General features: G+C 42.5%; 1 protein-coding gene across 5 annotated transcripts in view; it reads right to left on the bottom strand.

The window, feature by feature from the left end:
- The window catches only part of LOC141770492 (kinase suppressor of Ras 1-like), a 49,510-nt gene extending 28,666 nt beyond the window's left edge, over window positions 1–20,844 (bottom strand). For 2 of the 5 annotated variants that reach the window (XM_074640035.1, XM_074640034.1), the window contains exon 1: window positions 4,308–4,462. In XM_074640035.1, the coding sequence (XP_074496136.1) occupies window positions 4,308–4,310 (3 nt within the window). In that variant the 5' untranslated portion in view covers window positions 4,311–4,462. Of the gene's footprint in view, window positions 1–4,307; window positions 4,463–10,656; window positions 10,764–12,690; window positions 12,912–20,576 lie in introns of those variants that run through there. The other 3 variants (XM_074640039.1, XM_074640037.1, XM_074640036.1) reach the window with 3 other exon arrangements.

Raw genomic sequence — 20,844 nt, 5'->3', positions numbered from 1 at the left:
TAGACAATAGTTGTTTGCTGCTATATTAATGCTCTGAATATCGAATTTAGCACCTTCAATAACTTACAGAAACATTGTGTACAATAGTACACCTTCCAATTTCTCTTCCCCTCTCTCCATCACTCTCAAACGCACAGTTTGCGACGTGGCGCTCAGGTCTGTAGTTGTCTCAGTCATCAGTCCAAAAGACAGAATTTATTGAAATAAGCTAGAAGTAATCTTTTCCAAAATCCACAACATGTTTTTATCTAACAAATTATTCTGCTTCAATCCATATTTGTTGCTGTTTAGCTTTTCAAAAACAAAATTTTCACCGCGGTCAAAACCTGTTTACTCTCCCGCACACACACAGCAATCTAACAGCACCATAAATTACATTTATATAACAACAATAACACAAAATCATATTTCCCACATGTTTGTAGGGTGATAACTTCATAAAATATGACAACAGCTTCACCCGAAAAACTCAATCAAAGCTTCGAATGTAAAAAAAAATATGGCTTTTGGTACAGACCTACTACATTACAAATTACAGCTAAATTAAATGAGAGTTTCACAAATAGCATCGCTTTCTCACACAAACATTGTCCCTGTTGCCATCTTAATGGGAAGAATGATGCTGCTTATGCTGAGACATCAGAAATCCATCCAAACTGGAAAAGTTTTAGTCTCACATCCGGGTCCACATTGATCCGGTTGCTCAGGGTTACACAATGGTCGGCTTCATTACTGAAGTCCGAAAACACAGCAAAACAGCCAATTTAAATAATAATGTTGGAATTTACATACAAGTTGATTTAATATTGAAAACAACACATCTGTATGCTACTCGCTACTAATAGGGCTGTGTATTGGCAAGAATCTGGCGATATGATACGTATCACGATGAAGGGGTTACTATTCAATATATTGGGATATACTGCGATTTTTTAAAATAGAATTTTAGGAAAACTTTCTGATAGTATGAAGAACGCACAAACATAAAATCTGAGTGAAAAAGTTGACTTTTTTATGCAATCAGTTGGATCTGCATTTGCTACGAGGCTTTGGAGTCGCTTGCAGAATATTAATTGGGTATTTAAATTAAAAACATGATATTTTTCTAAATGTGAATGACTGCTCTAGATTATAATGTGACTACTGAAAATAAAATGCTGATTGTGTTTGGGTCAGTTCCTCATCCGTCCATGATCCTCCTCTATCACTCAGTGGTTCACTGCTCAGAGCATAGGATTGGGAATCTATCAAGCCAGCTGCTTTTAGTCAGCCTCAAGTTTTAATAATGGCGAAACAAAGCGTTGCGATTAAGTTTGTGACGTGACAACACCGTGAGGAATAGAACAAGTTCAAATTCAGCCGTCGATTGTTCCATTTTCCCCATCAGGCAGTTAATAGGCGTCAGAAGTAAGAAGTCTAATTCAGCCCTAAATCAACCTGCCAGCAGCCACTTCTCTCCGGTGGTGGATTTGATGAAGTAGCCCAACCTACTGGACATAAAGGTTATTCCACACTAACACATTTCCTCAAGATGAATGTGGTCCTACAGGCCCTGCTCACCCCTTCATGACAAACTAAACAATGATATCACTCTTTCCAATATTTCTTTCTTGCTACGCTACTGCTCCAAACTCATGTGCTATCCAAAGATAAAGATATTCTCATCAAAACTTCCTCATATTCACAAACTGGGAGCGAAAAAGAAGATATAGAGATCACCCGTTTGTCCTTTATTGATATGTTAGCCATAATTAGACTGACTGACTAGATTAGACTTTTTAATCCGCACGTCTGACTTGTTCCCAAAAGTTCTGTATCACTTCACAATCTTAAAAACAGAAAAAGGTACGGCCAATTGTACACATTGAATGGAATTCATTTCTTCAGCTTCTTTGGGGTGACTTTAAGTTGACATTAACTATAAAACATTGATTCAGAACAAGCCTTCGTAGTGCGAATTAACACCAATTAAAACATACGTCTTTACAATTAAAGACAGAATGAAGATATAAAAAGACTTCTTAAATTAGTAGAGAGCCAGATGTTTCTCATCATGCAATGAGGTTTTGCAGTCGGCAGAGAGCAGCTGCTGGTTCTAAGAGCTCCTGAGGTTACTGTCGCCAAGGCTGAATGAACCCGGGGCTACCAGCAAAACCAGGCACGGTGCACACAGACACTGAGAGCCGTCATCATTTCTATGGACATTATGATTAAGTGGCACCTATTCGCCAAAAAAAACGTTGCACTTGGTCAAATGACCACAAACCATTTGACACAGTAAACCCTCAAAGTCTGGGGCCCAAGGGCAGTCGTCTAGTTTCCCTATTGGTGATCCAGTCTCGATTATTGTGTGATTGTCAGGAGCAAGTCGAACAGAAATGTAACCAGCGAGTACTAATTGATGATCTCCACGGCTCATCTCAAACAACCCTAATACCTTGTCCTGCACTAGTACACGAGGTGTGAACAGAAAATTCAACCATATTGTCACAAATGTTTAAGGCATCCAAGCTCTTCCAAGAGTTTTACACACAACCAAACACATTTCTCTCTCTCAGTATTGACTTTATACCTAGTGGATTTGCCAAAACATATCCAATTTTGTTCTTTGTCAAATCCTATATTAGGCATAAATATAGGCAATAAAGGCAATATGCTGAATAAAAAAAAACTTTAAGAAAAACCTACAACATTTATGATTTCTGTTATAGCTACGCAACTGAGTTGATGCCATTTTTCCTCATATGGTATCAGTATAATATTCCAAAAACTGTTTAACATTATCAGAGACCGTGTGCTCCTTTTGCCAACCAAGTCCTTCCTGACCGGGGGTTCTCCAAATAAAGGGGGGAGAGATTTGTCATTTTAATACAGCAGTCACGTGAAGAGGTTTCACACCGACATCAAAATGGTATGGTACTTTGTGAGGATTGCCGCTAATGGATTATGTTATTATCATTATATATTTTTGTGACAGTGCACCATCTTTTCCTTTGCCCATCTGTGTGGTATTTTGGTGCCTATAGTGTAGAGGGCACAGTGACCAAGTGGGATTAGAGGCGCAAACAGGAGGGAGGAACCTGCACGTCTGTTTCTGGCGCGACGTCACTCCGCTGCCACTTTGATGGATTTTTCAACAAAAGCAAAAACTAAACACTTGGAGCAACTATGAAGAAATAAGCAGCAGAACCCGAGCTATTGTTTTTTTTAATTCCACATATCCTTCTTCCTGGTCAAAACCTGGCACCTATATTACCCATAATGCAACATGTCCGCTGACAGTTGTGTTAGTACGCTAGTAGCAGCTAATGTAGCCCTAGCCTGCAGCAGAGAAGAGGAGCGGGCCACAACTCCAGATTATTTTCATTTTCAAAATCGCAGTCTTCAACCGACACCGACTCGAGTTGCGTCACTTGAGGACAATTCACACGGCTCCCTCTGGAGACACTAAAGGCTTTCTACTACTTTTTCCACATATGCAGTACCTGGAAACACACTTTGATATGTAAAATGAAGTTCAACTTAAATGCTCCACACAGCTCTCCCACAGTTTTCCTAAAACAGTCACAAGTAGCAGCTGATAGTTCAGTGACAATGACACTTAAAGGGCAATATAGGGTCAGCAAGAGTTCTTGCTGTCAAGTCATGATGAATACGTGACCCTCTGTAGTGAAATTGTTACTTATTTGACAGCATTTAGTTTTCTAAAAGTGAGGATGGTTTCCTGTTAACTTCCCTTCCATAAAAAGGTAAAAAAATAAAGGTTGGAGAAACAGAGCTGCAAAGCTGACACATACCGATACCTGGGCAGTGCCTGGGCATGCCTCAGCAGCTGCCTGTGTTTACAGGTGACGAAAGGCTGAAAGGAAAGGAAGGAAAACTGACAAGAGAGACACTGACTGAACAAGATGAGTAGGAAAGAAAGTCGTTCTTTTAAACCACACGAAGGTAAATCACACAGAAAACAGCCAAATGACCAAAATATCTTCCTCTGACCCTAATCACCGGTTTCTCATGTACGTACATAAAACAGAAAGAAACAAACTTCTGAGTGAACAGTAAAGCACGCAGACTGGATCAGAGTCCACACTATAACAGGCACGTGAGGGTTGGATATCTGCCTCCACCTAACAGGCAAACACAAATCTGACAGCCCCATAACTGTATCTACCTGAAACAACAGCAATATTTCACTAATGTGCTTGGACTCGTTCTCCAACGGCACTTCTGTCAAATGAGGAAATGAAGGAAACACCTTTTTCACACGCTATCACAGGTTACACATGCTGAAAGGTCTGGTACTGTACCATGATGTTGACTTGTCTCTACTGAACATTAGAGCCCCTGCTCTCATAATCCAGCCACTGTTAAAGAGAATAATCCGTGAGAGGCAGCAGGCTTGCTGGGAAACACATTGACAGAGAGCCAACAGATCTTCCCAGCACTGTTATCACACTCCCTGTTTTTCTCCTCCTTCCTTCTTACATTCCCTCCCCCTCTCTCTCTCTCTCTCTCTCTCTCTCTCTCTCAGCCAGTCAGTCTTCTTCCTGACATGCCAACGTTGTGCATCAGCGACCGGTGGCGACCAACCGTGGGACACCTCTACTCCCTCTGGGAAAATCAGGGCCATTACGCTTTCATTTTAGTTTGAATTACTTTTCAACAGCTGGGTGTGAAGTTGGCCTCTAAATAATTTATAGTGAGTGCTTTTTCCGTTGATTTCTTTTAAATGATTTAAGTCACTTTGGAATGCACAGCAACTTTTACAATTAATTTTCTCGTAATGCTGTGAAACAGTGGCTGTAGTTACCCTCTTTACATTTCTGGAATGTTTTTTGTCTAATCAGTGCTGCACCCCACCCTACCTCGCAAGATATCCTCCACTTCCTCTGCATGCCTTTTTTTCCCCCCACTGTACCATTCCTCTTCACTGTCCAAAGCCAGGCCATATAAGACTAAGATGGTAATGAGAGGGCAAAGAGGGAGAGGACAGAGAGGAGGGGGTGTATAGTTGACAGGAAACAGAGAATTTGAGCCAAACTGGGGACTAGAACAGCAGAAAATACACACCGTCTTCAAAACTGTGTTTGATTGCTATAGTATCCCTGAGTGTCAATACAGTACAGACTCATTCTGATGAGTTGACAGGGAAAGCTGAACCAAACTTTAATGAGTTTACTGTTGACATTGTGTAGACCTGTAGAGCAAGATGCCACAGCCTTTTTGGCCTTAAGGCCTTAAGGTCCTGACACACCAAGCAGTTGACAGTTCGGGGCCGTCTGTGAGCATCTGTCGGCTTTTTTCCGGCCGATTCAGCACGTTGAATCGGCGGCGGAGCTCGCCGGTGAGAGAAATCACTCCGATTGGCTGTTAAGCTTAAACGAATCAGTGCACGAGGACAGAAACGGAAGTGAGGAAAGCAAGCAAACGAGTAAAGTCAAGAGGACAAACACAGAAGGCTCTCATCTGATCATTCCAATATACGGATAATTTCTCAACCACATGGCCATCTGGAATGAAGCTAAGTGTTGAGAGAGAGCGGTGTGAAAATGGTCGCCAAACGCCGCTTTGTTTCATGTACGTCTCATAACAACGGCTTGTATATCCGCCGTCTTCGGTCTTCCGGTTTCCCTTCTTGAATGACGAATACAGACTACCGCCACCTGCTGGTGTGGGGAGTTATTTCCTCTCACGCAGGCGCAGGACGTACGTGGCAGTTGGCCGTCGGCTGTGGTCTTTGCTGTGTGTTCGAGTGCAACTTTTTGGCCGAGACAAAGGCGACTTGAGACGACTCAACGGACGGCCTTCATAGCCGCTAGTTCTTTAATGTCGGGTTGGTGTGTCTGGGCCTTCAGAGCTCTGTCTCAAACTTTCAATTAAGATGCCTGTTCAAGGTCATAAAGCTCTACATGCTTTGGTTAAAGGTAACAGTGTAGTCAAATGGATTCAAATATAAACACGCACAGAATGTACCAGTGATGGATCGTGATACAGGTACATCCGGCCTGAAGCTGACTGGTCAGGAAGAACGTAAAGGTTCCCTCTTTATTAGTCACCTTAGTGCATGCTCTCTCTCACTGAACATTACAACCATAGCCACCATACATAAAGTTGGATAGACAAGGAGCTGGCTTCTCTCGTCCTGCCGTGGTCACTCTGTTTGACTGGTGGAAGTGTGCTCTCCCTTGAGGTAAAGCAAAATAAAGTGATGCTAGTTATTAGGGCTGACCCCTAGTCATCGATAATTCCAATCCTCAGTCAAGAAGCCCCCGAAACTGAATCGCATGTTGTCAGTGGAATCACTGCACATTTACACTGGGGCTGACCCCTGAATGTTGAACATGATTCAAAGCACCAAAGCAGTTATTTTACCACGTAACTTTCTATAACAGCTGCTCGATATACTACGTCACTTGCTCTGACTGAATGCAACAACATCCATATTCAACGTATCCGTGGTTTACAGTAACGTCAAATTTGAACATTTACAAAGCAAGTCTTGCCTCAAAAGAACAAATAACGTGTGATGGAAACAGAGCAGCACGACTCGTTTCTGTTCTCAGCTCCAGCGCTTCTGGACTAAATTATTTTTGAAGCAGACGCTGTTCCAACCTCCTCTACTTTCCGTCCAGTGTGAAGGACGCTTCAGCGGACAGCAGCAGAGGAGACGCTCTGTGTTGCGCTATAGGATTTTATAACTCAAGTGTGACCAGGACAAACATTTTTTTATTTCTCTGACGTCGTGGAAATGTGAACATCACTCTCTGTTTGGTCTGCATCGAGGAACTCGAAGCAGGCGTGGTGAAGAGTTTTTACTCTTTTAGTACTTTTAGTCCCTGGAACTACTTTTTAAGGAACTAAAAGGTTCCTTCAGCCCACATTTGTCTGCGTTTCCACCGCGGTCTAAAGACTTGTGAAGATTAGGCAAATTAGTCGTCTGACGTATGAAAAAGCAACATGACGTGAGACGAGGGCTGCTTGTGGTCACAGCAGTAAACACACTCTGCAGCCTGCTATATTAATATATACAGTATATATAAATATTAATATAATATATAAATATTTACTGCTGCATATATTTACTGATGCACGTTAGATGTAATGAATGAAATGCAGCGGAGGAAAATGAAACTAAGAGGGTCTGTCTCCACAGTAAATCATCTGTTGAGTGTTTGATGGTTATTCATTTATCCTTTAGAACACGAAACAATCATTCAAAGCACCATTCTTTCTTTTCTCTCCGTCTTCTTTTTAATGAGTCGGGAGGCAGAGCCTAACTTTACTTTCAATGTTATCAAACAAAGAGAAATGTTCTCCCCTCATCCTTGTACTTCCTTGTTTTGTGAATGAAGCGATACGATTGAAGTAGCGGCGCTTCGTGTGTGTGTTTTTGGCGAATCAACGACGGTCATCCTGCAAACCCTGCCCCGAAAGTTCCGGTAACTTCAGAAAGTACTAACCCCCAACCAGGGCATTTTTTGGGGGGTAAAAATGTCCCTGGAACTTAATTTAGACCCTGGTTCCCGCGGTCAAAACACAATGAGTTCCTCAGAAGGTTCTTAGTTCCGGGGGGGGAAGTTCCTGTGGTGGAATCGGGACTTTACTGTACATCATGTGGGATGGAAGGTAATGATGGGAAAGAATAATCAACAGTTATGACGTGCAGGCATTCGTGCAAGCACATGCAAGCACAACCATATCTTATCCACAGACAGAGCCACATGCTTCCCGTAACTCTCCTACTTTTCCTTTGAGTCAAAAGGCGTGAGAAAACAGATGAGTAAACACTTTCTGAGAAACTTTAAATGCTTTCCGTTACCGTGGCTGATGATTGTATGATTATCAGGAATTGGTCGCACCCGTTCAGGGAAAAGACTCAAAGTCAAAAGAATGTTTGTGTCAATTACATAATGTCCTTGGTGGTTTCATTGTTCTGGTGAGATAAAAACAAAGCCAAAAGGAAACCTATACAGCAGTAAGACATTTGGATTTTCCACTGAACAGCACTTTGACTGGGCAGTGGAAGAATGTGCTGAATCAGTACAGGCACCTCAGAGTGAAAGAGATAGGGTCAAGTTGTTGTCACATGAGGAAACATTTTGGATCCAAAAGCATCAGACAGAAAGCCAAAAGGCCCTGATGAGGAACTCCAGTTTAGAGGTTTCCTTTAATGAGTGAAAAATGATCTTAGGTTAGGGTCAGGGTTGCATATTTGACACTAATGATTCCTCCATTGTATCAAAAGAATTAGGGTTGCATTTTCTCATTTTGCTGCAGCAGGGCCCAGAAATAAGGCTTGGGTCTGCAGCAGCGTGGTGTCGGTGTTGGCTCCCGGCGGGGACCGGCGAAGCAGCGAGGCAAAGCTCTGCTCTTGGTCGAAGCTCCGACTGGTCAGAGGCGGCAGCGTAGCCGGATCTGGGTCTGTCTGCGATGGGCTGGTCGCTACCAGAGGCCCCCGCTGGAGTCTGAGCTGAAGGAGTTTCTGGTGAAACTTCATGATTTTGTATGATTTTGCGCAGAATCCGACCCGGTGGCACCGATGACGAGCATTAAAAATAACAATATAGAAATAGCCAATCTTCTCGCTGATGGTCTCCTTTACTTATCTAGGTCATATAGAGACATCAATATTAGATTGAGACTGTTTTGTAACCAGTTAAATGTTCATCACAGAAACTTTAAAGAAAGAACAACAGAAAATCCCCATTTAGCTAGAGAAGTAGAGAATATTTGCTTGAAAAATGATCAAAACAATGAACAAAGAATTTATTATCAAAATAGTTGCTGATTATTTTTTGGTTGACCTACTAAGAGCACAGCCTGGTATCTGTAAACGCATGCCATGTATTGAAATGAACTGATCTCGGTGCCAGCAGAACACCCTGTGCAGCACCTGAAAGGAGGATTCTTCTGCAGAACAGCCTCCAGCTGGCAGCTCTCTTCATCTCTGCCTCTTCATGCATTTTGCAGATCTCCCCAAGCCATGTAAATACTGTGGGAACACGTCTGAGCCCAGCTCTGCCCCCTAGGGGCATTGCTCACCTCTTCCACAGAAATACATGACAGGAACCCACATGCAAAATATGAATTCAGTGACGTGTGTTTATACTGATGAATTATATATACCAACAACAAACTGACTGATTTCTGAGCTTCTGAATGTATTCATATTGTACGGGACAAGATAGTAAACAGAAACTTGATGCTAAAAAATACCTTTCACTGCAACTTTCAGATGGTAAATACTTATTAAGAAGACTAATGTTCCCTAGAGGCAGTAATGTCCATTACGCCCTACACATCTAAAGTGTTGGACCAGGGCAGCCAGTATGCTTCTTCAGAACTGCTTGTGAGATGGTCAAATAGTTCAGAACCCCCCCCCCCCCCCCCCCACCCCCCTCACATCTTTCCAACACCAACATTCGCCAGCTTTTCACTCCGCCTACTAGTGTGGCCGGTCAAGGCAAACAATGAAAAAACATTCAATTACGTTAATTTATGTTTAGCATTAGAACTGAACAAATAATTAACCAGCAACTATTTGTATCTGATTTATTCAAATAATCATAGTCATCTTTAAAGCCAAACATTAGCTGGTTCGGGTTCCACCTTCTTAAAGGTCCCATATTATGCTCATTTACAGGTTCATACTTGTATTTTGTGTTTCTACTATAGAACATGTTAACATGCTGTAATGTTAAAAAAAAAACTTTATTTCCCTCGTACTGTCGGCCTGAATATGGCTGTATTTACCCTCTGTCTGAAACGCTCCGTTTTAGCGCATTTTGACGGAATTGCAACAGAATTGCATTGCTAGGCAACAGCTTGGATCCATGTGTACTTCCTGTCAGCTGATGACATTCACATGCACTGCAACTAGGAAATAAACTCAGACACATTTAGAATCTTTACGTTTAAATATTGTATATTCGTGACATCACGAATGGGCAGATTGTTTCAAATGCAGAGTTTCTGAAAACAGGCTGTGTGTATTTCCATGTAGATTGAGTGTTTCGATACTTTCATAGTATGTATATAGGACTTTAGCCTGCTTTATAATAAAAAAAAACATGGAAATCTCACTTTTTTATAATATGGGAACTTTAAATGTGAGAATTTGCTGCTTTGGAAGGTCACCAGTTAGATACAGGATGAATCTTGGTGGGGAGAGTGAAAGAGCAGCACTAGCCCCTCACTTCCTATACCACCAATGAGGCGCCCTTGAGCAAGCCCCTCCAGTGGAGCTGCTCAGTGGCCAACAGGTCAGACTGTGGTTGTACTGTATGTGAACCAGGCATTCCTGAAACTGCTCTCAGTGACACTTCCCTCGATAAGGAAAGGTTAAAAGAAGCGTGATCTCATTATATATTATATTTTGTGCTTTCTTGTGTAGAAGTGAAAATGTTGGCCTGATGGTGGTGCTAGAGGAAAGGTCATGGGGTCAAAAAAATCATCTAGGGTCCTACCACAAGTAGTACAAACACAATATGTACATGTATGATGCATTTGAATGGTACATACGAGTCACACACATTTATAGATACTGACAAATAAACCCTATGCGCAGACGTGGTCAACAGAAACTGACAGCAACCGGTGTCACCTATTATAAACTTATTTTGCTCAGTGACCAAACATTCCTGCAGAGTGACTCACAGTGTGAAGTGAGCCGCAGTTCACAGAATGACTACTGTTGCTGGTCAGGACACAGACGGCTGCCAGGGGACCAGGACGCACTTTACTGGCTCCAACCTGAAGAGTCACTGACACATAAACAATACTGGTGTTCACTTTACCGATACTCTGTGAGTACACAGAACTAAGTACAGCAATTTTAAAGGGTACATGTGGTGCTCATTTCCAGGTTTATACTTGTATTTTGGGTTTCTACTATGGTCTGTCAAAGTTAACGCGATAATAACACTAATTTGTTTTAAACGCCACTAATTCCTTTTTAACACATTAACGCAATCAATCTTTCGAAGGTTGTAGCGGGCGCAGGTGAGGGAGGTTAAATAACGCTCCAAATGTGCGCTAAATTTTGGCGAGGAAAAACTGGCATGGCAATTTTCAAAGGGGTCCCCTTGGCCTCTGAACCTCAAGATATGTGAATGAAAATGGGTTCTATGGGTACCCACGAGTCTCCCCTTTACAGACAGGCCCACTTTATGATAATCACATGCAGTTTGGAGCAGGTCAGAGTCAAGTCAGCACACTGACACACTGACAGCTATTGTTGTCTGTTGGGTTGCAGTTTGCCATGTTATGATATGAGCATATTTTTTGAAAAGGTAGTTCTCCAGCTGTGGGTGGTATATTCTAATGAGCCTGCATGTGACATAGGAAGGGGAGCCAAATCTGATTGGCTTGTTGAATCACATGTTTTCTGATCAAGGCAGCCCACAAAAAAACTGACTGGGTTGTCTTATTTAACAGTTTATGGGTAGGTAGACACTCCAGATACCCAACTGTATGTGAACAAGCACTGAAAAAGGGAGTTTTTCATGATATTCCAGCTTTACTTGAAAGGGGACCGCACTGGGTTGAGTTCAGTGGTTGAAAGTAACTAACTACCGAGGCGTTAGTGTGAGCAGCAGCTTCGGTGGTCTTTCTGTGTCTACACAGGATGCGTTCAGGCAGAGTGTCGAGTGAAGGTCAGATGCATTTTGGCAGTATTTAGTATAAAAAGTTCCATCTCCACCAGCTACTGTACAACATGAAAATGCTGCTTACGCATTAATCAATCAATAATAATGATCCAATATTAGAGTATAGCACAGTAAAAAAGAACTGCATTAGTACTTTTGATACTTAAATATCATATATGCTAACAATATTGTACTTTAACTTAAGCACACATTTGACTGCAAGATCTTTTCTTATAATGGTGTATTTTATAACACTTTTTCTGAAGTAAAAGATCTGAATACTTCTTCCCCCGGTTCCTCCTTGTCTGTATGTCGAAGTGTCCCTGCATGGGCAAGATGCTGAACACCAAATTTGCTCAGTGTGTGCATCGGTGTGAGTGCGTGAATGAGCATTAGTTTCCATCCTGATGAGCAGGTTGGCAGCTTGTATGGCAGCAGAATGCTGGCATGTGGTGTAAAGCGCTCCGAGTGGTCGGAAGACTAGAAAGGAGCTATATAAATGCATGTCCATTTACTATGTCAACGCCTATGCATAGTACATATACTGTATTCATTTATTTAAATAATTGGGATAGTGCATGTGTTCTATATGTGCTGTATTTAGCCAAAGGGCAGGTTTTTTTCATCTGTTGTCCCTGGCCAGATGTTCCACAGTCTGAGGCACTGTAACAATCTGCATGCAACTCTAAAGCCTATAAATACATAAAGCAAGTGTCATATTCATGCAAAACAACACATAAATCACACTGAACTAGTGGTGCAACCAAAATAATACCACTATGGCGGACACGTGCCATTACAGCAAAGAAGAAACCAAGTACACCGGCGGATTAGGATGAACAGAAGAGAGAGCAACTGATTTTAAATGATCCACCTCTTTAAATAAGAACTACATTACCAGTATAATGGTGTATTTAACAGGTTCAAGGCACTTCTCTCAGAGGGACGACCCCTCGGTGACTAAAGATTTCAATCCCTCTCAGTGGAATAAAAGTATGCAACCGTATATTCAATTCGATGCCGACTTCCAGTATTGTCTTACCTCAGTGCCTACATGTGATCCTGTGAGGTCGGTAAAGCCTTGCTGCTCCCGTGCAGGCTGACTGTCAGCCTGAGCGTCTCTCTCTGCTGCTCTTCGTGTCTCTGTCTGAGCCGAGCCCACCTGTCGCTTCCTCCTCAACACAGTGTCAGGAAAAAACTGAGTCACCCTGAGCCACAGCTCCCCCCCGCCTCCTGCCTCTAGAGTTTGTGTTCACTATTGTTTACAAGGCGCTCTCAAGTCTGCCGAGCTGCATGCAAGTGTGTGTGTGTGTGTGTGGTAAATGTGCCTGCGTGTAGGTCAGACATGTGTATGCGCTTGTGTGTGTGTGTGTGTGTGTCGGTATGTGCAGAGGCCGGTTTGGGTGTGTATAAATAGCACACTGGGGAGGGACAGAGGCTTGCTGAGCAGCTGACTCAACACATTCTAGTTTGGGTGAGTGCTCATCACAAAGAGCAGTATGGCTGGTGCTATTCAAAACACTGCAGGACTCTGTCCAACCAACACACTGCAGCACACAGCAACTGCCAGACCTCTCACTAGTACTGTCAACATAACATCCAGGCCATCCAGGCGTTACAAACAGTCAAAAAAAATTTAAGATTCACTGAAATCCAAGTTATCTAAGAGTATCCTGCATACCCTTTCACCAGTGATGCATTCAAATTGCATGGGAAATAAAACTTCATAGCACAAAATACCAAGTGTCAAGTGAACCAACACCGATCTTGATCAGATTCAGCTGCTATGTCCATATTTCATACATTCTATCCTGGTTTGGAGTACGGACAGCATTCAAACCAGAAAGGTTAACAAGGCAAAAGTGAGCATGGCTCACATAACACCCGCTCACTGCTTGACCCTTACTAAAGTAGGGCCAAAGGTTTTGCCCTTTTGGAACTAATGGAACGAGTTCTGCTCCGGAAACAAAATTGAAATCGAATTAAAATCAAATTTTTTTGCCCAAAATGTCAAGCATTTTGGGCATCCTGGACTTCTAACCCCCAAAAAGGCAGAACTAGACCACACTGTCAACCATCATACCAAATCTAAAGTTCCTAAGTTAAATAGTTTCCGAGGTCCGGAAATGAAAGAGTGACACGCGAACGGATGGAAGGACGGACACATGGAGCGCTTTATACCCTCGACTATGTTGTCTTGAGGGGGGATACACACAAATATACACACGCAAATTTGTCCACGAGGACCACCAAAATCAAGACCAAATGAAAGTTCCTCATATTAACTGTGACTATATACAATGTAATGTGTCCGTGAAGATTGAGACAGCAATGTAACGTGACTTACATAGTAATGTTACCCTTGAACAGGCTTAGCATAAACACGCTTAACGCAACCAGAAAGGGGAAAGTTGACCGAGGTTCTGCCAGGTTCCAAGCTTGCTCAACTGTTATTGGAGCAGAGCGAAAAGGGGCGGGACTTAGGAAGGGCCTATTGCTGAGTTGACGCATGTCGACGCCAGGAAATAGGCCGTGAGATTTGACGACAGTCGTTACAGGTTGATGCTCCTCAAGATACCACCAGTACGCAGCCTTCCATAGAAAACAATGGGTGTGGTAGATTTTTTTAAAGCCTGAAAACAGAGCCATGAGGAGGTGCAGTAGTCTAGTTATCTCTCATCCGTCCATCCATTATCTGTAACCGCTTATCCTATCCTAGCCGATCTCAACTGACATTGGGCGAAGACGGGGTACACCCTGGACAGGTCACAGGGCCGACACATATAGAGACGGACAACCATTCACGCTCACATTCACACCTACGGGCAATTTAGAGTCAACAATGAACCTAACCTGCAGGTCTTTGGACTGTGGGAGAAAACCCACTAACACGGGGAGAACATGCAAACTCACACACAGAAGGGCCCCGAGCCGGGTTTCAACCTGCAACCTTCTTGCTGTGAGGCGACAGCCCTAGTTTTCTCTCAGAGCACTTGAATTACAATATGCTGAAAGATTATTATGGAATTTTTTAACATAAACCGACTGCCTACTGAAGCTTTAAGTGAAAACTGTGACCGGGGGGGGGGTCACCAACCTCACAAACAAAGGAGGATTCATCCTGTAGGGACCAAAAATGTCACAATGTCTCAAAATGAAGATGGTGACGGCCTACAGAGAGGAGGTCAGAGCTCTGACATCTTGGTGCCAGGACGACAACCTCCATCTATTAACTGCTGCACTATTTTATGTCGTAGGTTCTAATTCGATTTAAGAGCATGAGATCAAATCATTTTATTGCCAACTTCACTGTAATTGTTCTGCATATGACAATAAAGAACTTGGCAATACGTTAAAAATGTAGAGAAGCAGGCAAAATGCCTCATTTAAGTGTTTATAACTATCAACTGTTGCTTCATTAAGGACTTCATCACTTATCTACTTTTATGTTTTATGTAAATACACCAGCAGTTGTCCAGGCTGATGATCTACATGACACTTCTGTGCACTTTAACAGTGAAAACAAAAGCTACACGAAAAAGGTCAGGGGAGGAAAGTTAACGACAATGACAAGAAAGAAAACAAGAGCAGGCGGTTGAGAAACCACATGGGGGTTTCCTGACAATCTTCATCACTTTGTGTCATTTGTTCGCCCTTTGTGTTTTTTGCGTAATGCCTTTTTTTGTACAGTGGGTGTCAGTCTGGTGGCAGTCCCCTATAATGGATCTGCATTTATACAAGAAGGGTAATGAAGTGTTGCGTGGGCCACTCACACCACCGCTGTGGTCGGGAAGGCCCAACAGAAACTATACGCTCTGAGGCCGCCTATAGACTTTTGGACTGAAACCACAAGTCCTCTTCTATCCTCTTCTACATAGCACCATAGAGAGCCTCCTGACAGGCTGCTTCACCACCTGGTGCGGCAAACTGCAACCATCGTGGACCGTAAGGCGCCGGGAAGGGGTGGTGCGCTCGGCCCAACACATCACCGTGTGCGAGCTGACCAGCCTGCAGGAGCTGTACACCCAGCGGTGTTGAACATATTGAACATACAATATTAACAATTTGAAATCAGTGCGGCCAGGATGGACTTCAGAGCCGAGTGGGGGACACAGGCATATCTGGAAAGATCCATCAAAAAACATCAGGGTGTTGCTGACCGTTGTCGGGAGGGGGGGGAATCAGGCCCAGACTCGGCTTGATTGTCATGTAGTGTGTGCCCTGCATTAGTGGTGGGCGGCAGCAAATGGACAGATAAAGTCGGAGCGACAGCATTGATCGTCCCAGGACATCTATCCAGCTGTTTTCAGCAGCTGGGCCAACGTTGATGCTAACTGAAGTCCATTGTTGGGAGACTGGGGTAACCGGTTTTACATTTATTTGATAATGTTACAGATTATTTATTGTTAAATCATTCAAGAAACTTGGTGTTTACTCCATCTCTCCTTTTAACTTCTGCTGCAGCCTACCCTGATCTCCCATTGAACATAGGTCATGTCAGTGGTTTTATAATGGAAAAACATATTTCATAAATTATTAGTGATTAACCGGTAATCGATTGTTAAGGCGGCCGACTATCGGTTGAAGTAATTGCTTAAAATGTTTAACCCAAGTGCATGCTCATGCTAGGTGATGCTTTTGTTTGTACACGTGTTTACAAAATAGCCTGTTTCCACACGTCTTCACTATTTCTCTATTTTCCTCTAGGTGCAACAACAACTTTGGTCCGTGTTGCAAATGCAAAACATAACCACACAGTTACAGGCGACCCCCTCCTCCAGGTGTCCCGTATAGGGTCCCTCAGCCCAGTGTCTTGCGCTCTCATTGGCTGTAGCTCTCTGACAGATTCAGGGCCAGATATTTAGCATGCTACATTTGAGCATTGTGATGAAGGTAACACAGTTTATAGTCTAAGTATATAGTATATAAGTCTAATGCAGTGAGGGCCAAAGAGACAATGTACTACGGAGTATTAGGGCCACATTGAGGGAAATAACATCTGAGATTTACAGAAAAAAGTCATATTACAAGAAAAAAAATTGTAATATTACGAGAATAAAGTCATAACTTTACGAAAAAAAAGTCATAATATTACGAGAAAAAAAGTCATAACTTCACGAGAAAAAAAGTCATAATATTACGAGAAAAAAAGTCATTATATTACAAGAATAAAGTCATAACTTTATGAGAATAAAGTTGTAATATTACGAGAATAAAGTCATAAATTTACAAGAACAAAAAAGAAAATAACACATAAAATGACTACTTTATAATATTGACTTTATTCTCATAGTACTATGACTTTTTTCTCTTAAACCTATGACTTTATTCTCATAATATTACAACTTTTCTTTCATAAACTTGTGACTTTATTCTCGAAATCTCAGATTTATTTCTTTTCCTCAATGTGGCCCTAATACTCCGTAGTACCGTCGTACCATAGACCTACAACAATGATAAATAAAAATGAAAACGTAAACAAAAAACAGTTATTCATTTCCATTTTTAAAAAAATCCACAGGGAGCCACTGGAGAGGGGCTGAAGAGCCGCATGTGGCTCCGGAGCCGCAGGTTGCAGACCCCTGGGCTATCCTCTCGGCTTGCGTCTTTGAACAGTTCACACATAGCGCTTGAGCGCCGATTTGCAAAGCATCGCGCCAACGTGGATTTGCCTCTGCATCAGGGGCTGAAAAATCAGGGCTAAAGCCGTGTAGTGTGAACTAGACATAACGCAGCTTTGAGGTTTAGCTCATGTTCTGGTGGGTTAAATTTAGAGTCAGTTATTTTGGTCAGTTGTGAAACCCTAACCTGGTTGAGAGTACAGGGTGCACATTGTGCATGTATGTTTTAAGTTGTATTGATCAGCTCCGTTTTAATGTAGTGCGGAGACACTGTGTGACTGTGCAGCTTTAAAGACACACCATGACTTTGTCAAAGTGTGGTCTTGGAGGAGCTTCCCTTATCAGCGGTTGAATGACATCATTGATTTTTGACATCTTGAACTCTTGACTGTTCCCTCTTTTTGAACATATCTACACAGTCTCAGATGGATTTTCTCGATAGAAGCATGTTTACGTCATTGTTCCCTGCACCATTTTATAGAATTTTGGCCAAAATCTAGTCGGCAACATTTGACATTGTCTGTGGGTTTCAATAATGAACTCACAAAGATGGACACATCTACGGGTCGGCAGTTTAAGAGGTCAATATAAGAACAGGAAAAGGAAAAAGGAGAACTGTCACAGCTATGAACCGCAGTTAGTTCACACCTCCCTCGCTCTTCCATCTGTAACGTGAGCCCCAGCACAGCAACATACTCTCCTTATACTCTCCCACTGTCTTTCACGTCATTTCGTTTTCTTGACAAACAGGACCTGCTCAGAATGCGTGGGAGGGAACCACAGCCACATTTAGCCTCTTACTGCAGACATGTACGCAACAAGGGCTCTGTGTCCAGCAGCCACTCCTCAGCTACACACCACACACACTGTTGTGATGCTTCACATGCATCAAGCCCACCAATCGGATTTAAAAACACTACTGCGAGACCTTTTTGGACAACATGGAAAGTTTTAACACGAGATGAATGTGATAAAAACAAAATGCAATCATCACCCTGGTACTGACTGAGAGAAAGACTTGAACCAAACAAACCAGACTGTACACAAGAAGAGCAATGTATGGACTTACCAGTGACAAATTAAGTATCTTAACAGTGTCATGTGCATGGGGTGTCATTTATATTTGTTTGGGTCTTATGTAATACAAGCCTGCTCAACCCTGTCTCCCAAAAACGATGCGTTACATTTATCTACTGCACCAGATTGATTAAAGAAATCATCATACAAAAGAGGAGCGATTACTGACCTTGATTGCAGTTTAAGGTGTCCGGACAACAGTTTTACAGATGTGTGTTTTACAATGATGGCCTCTGGGGAAAATGCTCTTTTGACAGCAAGACTGAGTGACTGTATCTATAGCTCTCTTAATACATCCAGGAGTGGCTAAGTTCACCAAAGGTGTTATAGTCTTGCTTTGAGACATATTAGGTCATCAGGTCCCAGCCAACATTTGTATATTGTGGGGCCCATGTGGGTAGTAAATGGGCTGAAGAATGGGCCCCATATGGGATTGTCCGTGGGTTCCATAATGGCCCCGTGCCAATTGCCCTTGTGGGTTTCATGCAGGAGTACACTGGGTGTTATATGGGCCCAATCTGAACTACATGGGGACTCCATGGGCTGAAATATGGGTTGTAAGTGGGTTTGTCCACAGTTTCCATGTTGGCCCCATGCACTAATTTCCCAGTAGTGACCCAACTAGGACCCACACGGGTAGCCCACATGGGGAGCCCATGTATGTGGGATCAACTTAGTTGATCCAAGTGGGCCCCAGATAAGATGCCCATTTTGGGCCCATACCCACTTGGTACCCAGGTACCCCCAGCATAACCCATGTTAGCTGGTGTATAGAACAAATACTGTAGGTTTGCCAATTCATTGAGGTTTTGGACTCGGTTCATAGGTCGTGCTGGTCGCCACCACAGTGTGATTTAAAGTGCATTATTGTGATTTGCATGCAGGTGAAAAAAAATATTACTTTGAACGGCTCTTGATCCGGTCGTTGTAGGAAAAACGTGTTAGGCCTACTAATAGGGCTGTGTATTGGCAAGAATCTGGCGATACGATAAGTATCACGATACAGGGGTTACGATTCAATATAAGGCGATACTGTAAGTAAGGCGATATGTTACGAATTTTTAATCACATTTTTTGGAAAGCTGTCAAAGTATAAAGAACACGCCACCATATGCATAAAATCTGAGTAAAAAAAAAGTTTTCTTTCTTTTTATGCAAAGAGAACAGTGGGATCTACATTTACATTAAACACAGTCCCTGTAACATCCAACATCACAGCACTACTCTGAGAGGACGCATCTCTCTGCCAATGAAATAAAGTATTGACTGAGTTCATCTTTGCATGTAAACTATTGATTCAAAATCAATACAGTGTTGTTGAGACTTGATACAGTATCACAAAACATAATATCCCTATATATGCGATTCTTTCGACATTTTCTTACACCCCTACCTACTAATAACATTAACAATGGCTCTGTTCTATTCAAGTGTCCCACTAAGACATGACAGTGTGACAGTGAGTTGGCCGCATACACAAACAACACCAGCATCCTGAAACTGAAGCAGCGACATGGAATTCAGCCATCATTCATTACTACTGATGACACCTGTGCTTTTCCTACTGAGACATGTCAACATGTGTTCTGTGAAAAAGGTTTTTACACATTAGCTCGATAACAACGCAGGTAGACACCTCAAACCTTCACTTTTTAACTTTAAATGGAACTACAGCAATCAAAATATGAAAATGAGTAGGGATGCACCGATACCTGAACGGATATCGGGCCGATACTGACTCAAATAGCTGGATCGGATATCGGTGACAATGGGGTCGATCTATTCAAGTCAATTCTATGTTTATAAACTATATACATTATATACTGACATTTTAATTCCTGTTTCAGTTTTGACCAATTTGTTGCTGCATTAAACCGGTTTGCACCTGAATTGTAATACCTGCTAATTTAGAAGATGTTTTGCCAAGTTATTATTATTAGACAGAAGGAGATATGGTAGTATATAATATATAATATATATATGTATATTATATATTACATAATATATATATACTCTTAATAATATTAAAATGTAACCATGGACGTTTGTAGATAGTGAACATGTGTGATCAGGTCACACAGGATCTGATGGGTGACAGATTACAGTGTAGCACATGTTTCCAGGTTCTTGTGATAAAGTGTGTCAGTAAGAAGCAGGAAGTTGTCAGACCTCCTTCATAACAGCAGCAGCAGGCCCTATATATCTTCTACCCTCTCTCCCTCCTCCCTACCTCTACAGAGAGGACCTCCAGCCGGCTGAGGTTGAGGTGGTCTGATGAGCAGCAGCTGGTCCTGGTCGCCCGCAGGCTGGAGATGGAGATGTCCACCAGGTTGTCCTCAGCTTGTCCTCCTCGCTCTGTCCCGCTGTGGACCGACCTGTCCTCACCGTCCTCCACATTGGCACCGCTAATTGTGTGTCACACTAAAACAGCGACCTGAAGACGCGTCGCAACGTTTCAAACACGTTTCCGCGTTTTGACTTCCAGAGAAGTAGAAAGT

This window comes from Sebastes fasciatus, chromosome 7 (genome assembly GCF_043250625.1).
Source record: "Sebastes fasciatus isolate fSebFas1 chromosome 7, fSebFas1.pri, whole genome shotgun sequence".
Taxonomy (NCBI): Eukaryota; Metazoa; Chordata; class Actinopteri; order Perciformes; family Sebastidae; genus Sebastes; species Sebastes fasciatus.
This window is presented reverse-complemented; position numbering and strand designations above follow the sequence as displayed.